Consider the following 8,062-nt stretch of genomic DNA (forward strand, 5'->3'; position numbering starts at 1 on the left):
ATATATAATTATTATTATATATATATATATATATATTATTATAAGTATTATTACAAACAAAAACATTTCCCACAACTTTTAAAACCCGTCTGACCCGTCTCATCTTTATATATAATTATTATTAACATTGTAATTATTATTTATTTTAATACCGTTAGTTTTTCTATCTTTTCACCAGAGGGGGCAGTGAACTGATGTTTAAAGAAAAAAATCCCATGGTGCATTGCGGTTGTCCGTTTCTAGCTTCCGGTCCTCAGAAGCTGCACGTTGCTAACAGACGTTGATGCAGATTTTATACCGAATGTAATGTGTTTAAGAGACTTTTAAAACACATACAAAGAGTTAGTTTATCCTTGGAGGGTGATTTATCCGTGCTTTTATCCGTTACACCGTGTTTTTGTTGCCTCCCGTTCTTTGTTCGTAGCTTTTTATACCACGTGGCTGATCGGTAAACATAAGTAAAGGGAGATTAGTGTGTTTAACGGCAGTGTTTTATCAAGGAGAAGAAAGACTGAAGAACCAGGACGAGGAGGAGAGAGAGGTAACATCCTTGTGTGTGTAACAGTAGAAGTACTGCAGGGTAGCTTGTGAATTTACTCCAGGTGGAACTAAAGTCTGATTTAACACTTGATTATATTTCACATCATTCACCCAGATCTGTAAAGTAACTAAAGGTATTAAATACATGTAGTGGAGTAAAAATACACCATTTACCTCTGAACTGTTCTAAAAGTACAGAGTAGCATTAAATGAAAATACTCAAGTAAAGTAAAAGTACCTCTAAATGGTACAGTACTTGAGTAAATGTACTTAGTTACTTCTCACCTCTGCTATTAACCTAAGACGTAGCTGTAGCTTTGTTTTGTTGTGTCTGTCGGTTGTATTGAGTTATCTTGTTTTGTGTCAGCTGTAGTTGTGTTGATTATTTCAGAGACACAGCCGGAGAAGGAGCACTGAGAGCAGCATGGAGGAGGACAAAGAGACCCCTGGAGCTCAGGTCAGTGTGCTTTTCTTCACAATATATTCCTAACACTGTTATCCCCAAATGAAAGATCACAACCTGTTTAGAAAATACAATATGAATGCACAACAGTGGCGGCTGGTGGAAAATATTTTAGGTGGGGCTGTGGAAATGGTGATCAAACAATACTAGGGGTCCGGGGGGAAGCTCCCCGGTACAATTTTTTGCGAAAAGACCCCCTAAATTATGACTTCTGGTGATGTTATGGCGCGTTTCCACTACAGCGCGGAGCACGGTTTAAGAGGGCTGTGACGTCAGCGGCCCGTCTTTGGTTGCGTTTCCACTTGGCCTAGTACTGGCCGGCGGGTCCTAATTCACAGTTTTTCTGGCCTCATAAAATCGTGGGTCTAGGGCCAGAGACAACGAGGCTGAGTCGGGCTGAGTATGCTAAACTAGAGAGAGCATCGCTGGCAAGGGGGCTACAACTACAACAAGATGGACATATTTGACCGTGATTTAATTGTAATACACGTTTCAAAATGATGCCGAAGTAACAACATACTGATACCGGTTAGTAAAAACCATGAATTAATGCTTTGTCAAGTCTGCAGACAGACGGCAGGCGAAAAACCTTTTAAAATGCGTGTTTTCTAAATGGAGATTGGCTAAGCTAACGCAGTATATGCTCCGACCGTCCACACTCACAACAACGGCCTATACAGACATAAATAAACCAGTGACTGTAGTCGCCATGACACAGACAGTCTGTGGTTTGTACTTGTTTAACTTTTGTCTAGTTTCTGAACATATATGAGGAGCTGTGAGCTCTGAGGGCTAACAGCTAACGGCTGTGTTGTTTTTCTGGGGTTCTCATTGAAGATGACGTCACGGCTCCGCCTACACTGCGTTACTATAGATACTACCCCAGTTCCTAAACTGTAATGGCAATGCGCCATAAAGTGAGCCAGTCCTAACGAGGCCTAGCCATACCGAGCGAGGCCGTGTAGTGGAAATGCGCCATTAGAGGGGGAGGGGGAGGAAAGACAAAGACACTTTGAGGCTTAAAAATATGAGAAGACTGATCAATACCTCCATAACTTCAGTGTGGTTAGCTATGAATCTTCCAAAACTTCCAAACACCTTGTCCTGGACATAGTTTCTACAGCATAAACTGTGCAACAGTACAGTAGGCCCACACAAACTGCAGAACACCGGGGCTTTGGGAACACTCAAAATTACTTAAAATGATTTAATTCCCATTTAACCTGTTAAGGGGCTTCTTTCCCCCGTTTTCTTTCTCACGAAACTGTGTCTCAGGACTTCATAAAATGTAATAAACTATTCATGTGTCCTACTCAGAGGAAACGCAGCTAACTGATGATATGAACCATGTTTACCGAAACAAAACACAAGTCTCACAAGAAGCGTCTAAATGAGCCCTGAGCGAAAAAATGCTAACGCACTCTAGGTATAAATCAATCGATATACTTATCGGATATGCACAAACAAGCTTGTGCTAACAAGCTGAGATTCCACAGATTCTAGAAATATAAGTATCATCACTGAGCGATCAGAACTCGCGACAGGGGAAGCAAATACAGACATCACACGACGTAGCTTTAGGTAGCAAAACATGGAGATATGCTCACCTTTTGCAGAATAACAATTCTGATCAAAAACGAGAAAAACGCAGCTGAAGGTTAATCCAATGTGTCTGTCACTTTGAAAAATGATCGATGATCCATAACTCAATTTTTATGTCAAAAACTGAGTTTTCATTAGCTGCTAATGGTAGCTTCCAGAGTGTATGACAGCTTCCTGTTTTGTCTCCTTGAATACAAGTCCAAACAACTCACAGACTGCACCGGGCGCTGACGTAGGAGCCCTGTGACCATCAGATTTGAAGACGCTGATTGGCTGAAATTATGTTTCGGCGGCATAGTTTAAAGATAGCAACAGTTGGCTTCTGCTGCACTTGCTGCACTCAGAGAGGGAGTAATGAGGGCAAGGCCAGGCAGGAAACATGTGACTTATCAGTAACTTTAGACATCGTAACACAATTTTAAATGAGATTTTATTGTAGATTATACATTTTACTGATACCAATTATATAATATTTACCTTGTTTATTAAAAATAAAAATAACAAATATTTTTTTTAAATATTTTTTATGTGGGAAGAGGGGGGGCGGCGCCCCTATGGGCCGGCCGCCACTGATGCACAATATGGTTAGATATAGGTTAGAACGTTGTTGTATACGATACGATAATATGGAGGCGTGTGGCGCAGTGGGTTAGTGCACTGATCTTCGAATCAGAGGATAACAAGTTTGAGTCCCACTGCAGTCAGCATGTCGTTGTGTCCCTGAGACACTTCACCCCAAAATTGCTCCTGTGGGGATTGTCCACAGTGTTGAGTATGTAAGTCGCTTTGGATAAAAGCATCTAACAAGTAACATGTAATGTAAAACTTTAATGGTCAGATCAAGTCTGAAATGTGACTTGCATCACAGCAGCTCCATGTGTAACATCAACATAAACAAATATCAAGACACAATACATAAACAACAAGCATGTAACATAACAGCAGGATCCGTGAGAGACAACCTGCTCAAAGAGCCTTCAGCGTGCTTTTGATCTGGATTCAGCTCTGTATTTACTGAGAGGACTGACTGGAGCACAAAGGATGCTTCAGTCTGACTTTATTGAATCTCCATTAGATAGCAGTTCATATTCTCTGTTCAGAGCATGCTTTGGGTCCCAGGTGATGTTGTTGGACAGCCTCTCAGGTTATTATGGTCTGCTGAGTCAGAAAGTCTCTGATACTTGGAAATCTACCGAGCCCGGCGTACTTCGTTTGGAGAAATTTCGAGGCTGCACATGTGTAGACTCCACGGTCTTAAAATCCCCACAATGCTTTGCGCACGGACCAATTTCCCCAAATCTGTGGCGGAAAATGTAAGGCGAGGCCTCTCACGTGATGCACACCTGCACACGTGCTCGCCTGTTCCACTCTTTGTTTTCCGAATGCCAGGAAGTATTCTTGCCTCGCTTCTGAAGCAAGACGCTCGGAAGTCATGTGCTACCAAGCAAGCGTACTCGAGATTGAGAAACGCCCAGAGTAGCATTAAATGGAAATACTCAAGTAAAGTAAAAGTACCTCTAAATGGTACTTAAGTACAGTTCTTGAGTAAATGTACTTCTCTCCTCTGTTACGAACCTACGAAGTAGATTTGTTTTGTTGTGTCTGTCGGTTGTATTGGGTTGTCCGGTTTTGTGTCAGCTGTAGTTGTGTTGATTTATTTCAGAGACACAGCTGGAGAAGGAGCTCTGAGAGAAACACGGAGGAGAACAAAAAGACCCCTGGAGCTCAGGTCAGTGTGCACTTCATCACAATATATTCCTAACACTGTTATCCCCAAATTAATTAATACAGTGTTAATGCACAGTAACCATTGAATTCAGAACTCCTAGCTAACTCCAAAGTCAAAACTACTGTTAGTGCCTTTGCTAATATAATAAACAACACTCTACAGAAACATTATTAACCCAAATGTGACATATACTGTATGTATGTCTACATTACAGGGGTGGGGGAAATAATCGATACAGCATCGTATCGTGATAATAGCCTTGTTATTCTGTTACACTTTCTCACACGCACATAAATACAGCAGTTACACTTTCTCACACACACATAAATACAGCCGTTACACTTTCTCACACACACATAAATACAGCAGTTACACTTTCTCTCACACACATAAATACAGCCGTTACACTTTCTCACACACACATAAATACAGCACATTGTCTCAACCCGACCTATTTTCTGCAAACTTGCAAACTGTTTGAAATAGCTGAATCAATAAATTGGCATAGTTTAAATAAGTTAAAAATAAGTCAAGTTAGTCGTCAGTTTGTTTAGCATTTGGCCGTGTAATATACCGGATAATGTGCAGCGAGCTGGTCATTATTGGAAAAAGAAACCCCGACAGTATGATCAGAGGGACGGACGCGAGGCGGAGGGATCTTGATCGGGTGGTTTACGTTTGAGATGTTCCTGCATCACTGTGGTCGGAGGCCTCGTTCATTGTTATGAGAGCCGCTCATTGGCGCATGAAGTCAAAATGGCCTGACATTCTCAAGAGCAAAACGTCACAAATTACCCATCATGCCTTGCTGTCGAGAGCATAGAGCATGCCAGTTGAGTTTTCCATTAAGCCCCGCCTCCAATCTCCCTCACTCAGCCTTCCATCTGTGCACAAACTTATCTCGTGCCCTCATTGGTCATGTGCGCGTTCGTGTGTGTTGGAGGAGGGGCTCTATAAGGAAGTGGCAGATTTTCTCCGGTTGTGTATTTTCAAATTCTAGCGATCTCGAGCCTGTTTCTCAAACTTACCTACCCTACCTTTAACTCAAGGTTTATATTAAGCAAGTTTTTATCGTGTTAACTGTATATGTATTTATGCTTTTTAGATTTACTTTCTCTCATTCTCTGTCCGTCTGTTTTAGAAACCGAAAGGAAGAGAGAGACGTCACAGCTGTCAGCAATGTGACAAATCCTTTACATCATCTAGAGATTTAAAGAGCCACCTGCGTATTCACACTGAAGAAAAACCGTACAGCTGTAAAGAGTGTGGACAAACGTTCACTCAATCACATCATCTCAAAACACATCATCGTATTCACACTGGAGAAAAACCATACTCGTGTGTAGAGTGTGGGAAAACATTCACTACATCAAGTGATCTCAAATCACATCAACGTGTTCATACTGGAGAAAAACCGTACTCGTGTGAAGAGTGTGGGAAAACATTCACGACATCAGGTAATCTCAAAAAACATCAACGTGTTCATACTGGAGAAAAACCGTACTGGTGTGAAGAGTGTGGGAAAACGTTCAATAGATCAGATGCTCTCAAATCACATCAACGTATTCACACTGGAGAGAAACCATACAGCTGTGAAGAGTGTGGGAAAATGTTCACTACATCAGGTAATCTCAAAAAACATCAACGTGTTCACACTGGAGAAAAACCATACAGCTGTGAAGAGTGTGGGAAAATGTTCACTACATCAGGTAATCTCAAAAAACATCAACGTGTTCACACTGGAGAGAAACCATAGTGGTCTTAAGAGTGTGGGAAAACGTTTTCTCAAAGTATTCACCTTAATGTCCACGAGCGAATCCATTCTGCATAATTTTGAACAACTATGAGATCCATGCTAGCTGTTTCCTCCTCCCGATGTCCTGAGAGCTGTAGTTATATTTTAAGAGTCTTTCTGAATTGAAGTCTGACTAACAGACTTCAATTCACAGTCAGTCTTGTTTGATGTCCCAGGACAAGCCCTGAGGTCCTCCTCAGCTTTTTAAATATCCCTAAATTCCCCAAAATAAAATGGGTGAGGCTTTTCTCCACTACGCTCCCAAACTGTGGAACACCAGGAAATATCAGAGAGGCTCAGTGGACATTTTTAAATGCCAGCTAAAGACACATCTCTTTAGATTAGCAACCCCCCACTTTAAATGGTGTTTTAGTCTTTATTATTTACCTACTTTTATATTGTTTTATTTATGATATAGGAAGGGTTTTATCTTATATTAGTTATTTAACAGTTTCAATAACAACATTTATTTTAACGTTGGTTTCTTTATATTTTAATCGTTTAACCTTTATTAGAATTATGACGTTTTTATTACTCTACATTATTAGTTTTTATTTCTGTTGTACCTATATGTTCACTTTACTTTATAGGGTTTTATATTGTTGAATCTATTCACCTGTCTTGTGTCTTATCTTTCCGAGATGAATCATCATTTTTTTTACTGTATTTCATTTGTTATTGTCATACCTTTTACCTCCTTGTGTATCTTAACCTGTTACAATGTTATATTTTGCTGCACAACATTTTTTTCCGAGTAGTTTCTCCAATAATCTGTTTGGTTAATAAAATGTTGTGACTTTAAACTTCTATTGGGATGTTTTTGATAGTTCCTGTTGAGTTAGCAGTCTGTTCTGGGTTGCAGTCGAATTGTCCAAAAATCAGCTCCTATCGTCTTTTCCTATCCACTATTCCCGGGGTTAATGCCTTTACTTATGTTTACCGATCAGCAACGTGGTATAAAAAGCTACGAACAAAGAACGGGAGGCAACAAAAACAGGGTTTAACGAATAAAAGCACGGATAAATCACCCTCCAAGGATAAACTAACTCTTTGTATGTGTTTTAAAAGTCTCTTAAACACATTACATTCGGTATAAAATCTGCACCAACGTCTGTTAGCAACGTGTAGCTTCTGAGGACCGGAAGCTAGAAATGGACCGCCGCAATGCATCATGGGATTGTAGTTTTTCTTTTAAACATAATTTCACTGCCCCCTGTGGTGAAAAAACAAACAGTATTAAAATAATGAATAATTACATTATTATTAATAATAATAATACTTATAACAATAATAATAATAATATATAAACATGGGACTGGTATGACAGATTTTAAACATTGGGAAAAATGTTTTTGTTTGTAATAAAAGGCATAAAACACATCCAGTAAAAGATAGGATAAAAGACCATTGAGAAACAGCTACAAACTCACCTCCTCCTCCGACGCCCCAAAAGCCTGTCGGAAAAGGTGAGTCTTTAGCTGCCCCTTAAAAACCTCCACTGAGACAGAGGCTCTCAGTTTCTGGGGGAGTTCATTCCATAGGGGCCACTGCCTCAAAGGCACGGTCCCCCTTAGTTTTTAGCCTGGTTCGGGCACCCTTGAGAGGCCTTGCTCGGAGGACCTCAGGGCCCGGGTTGTCCTCTGAGGGTGGATAAGGTCGTTAATGTAGACGGGGGCTTGGCCATGGACAGCTCTATATGTGTAAACCAATACCTTACATTGGGTTCTGAGATGGACAGGGAGCCAGTGCAGGGCAGAAAGGATCGGAGTGATGTGGCATGTTTTTGTGGACCGAGTGAGTGACCTGGCTGCAGCATTTTGGACCTGTTGTAGCCGGTTTATTGATGTTTTGTTGAGGCAGGAGAACAGAGCATTACAGTAATCAAGCCGGGATGACATAAAGGCATGGATAGCCATCTCCAGTTCTGCATTGG

The 8,062-nt window shown here is 40.7% G+C and overlaps 1 protein-coding gene across 1 annotated transcript; it reads left to right on the forward strand.

Annotated features, from left to right (window-relative positions):
* The first annotated feature begins 246 nt into the window (after positions 1-246).
* LOC117492058 (gastrula zinc finger protein XlCGF7.1-like) lies at positions 247-7,074 on the forward strand. The gene is made up of 4 exons (XM_034142201.1): positions 247-541; positions 932-997; positions 4,269-4,334; positions 5,476-7,074. The coding sequence occupies exons 2-4, from the start codon at positions 965-967 to the stop codon at positions 6,088-6,090; spliced, it is 714 nt and encodes a 237-aa protein (XP_033998092.1). The 5' UTR covers positions 247-541; positions 932-964; the 3' UTR covers positions 6,091-7,074.
* The last annotated feature ends 988 nt before the right edge of the window (positions 7,075-8,062 follow it).

This window comes from Trematomus bernacchii, unplaced genomic scaffold, assembly GCF_902827165.1.
Source record: "Trematomus bernacchii unplaced genomic scaffold, fTreBer1.1, whole genome shotgun sequence".
In the NCBI taxonomy this organism is placed as follows: Eukaryota; Metazoa; Chordata; class Actinopteri; order Perciformes; family Nototheniidae; genus Trematomus; species Trematomus bernacchii.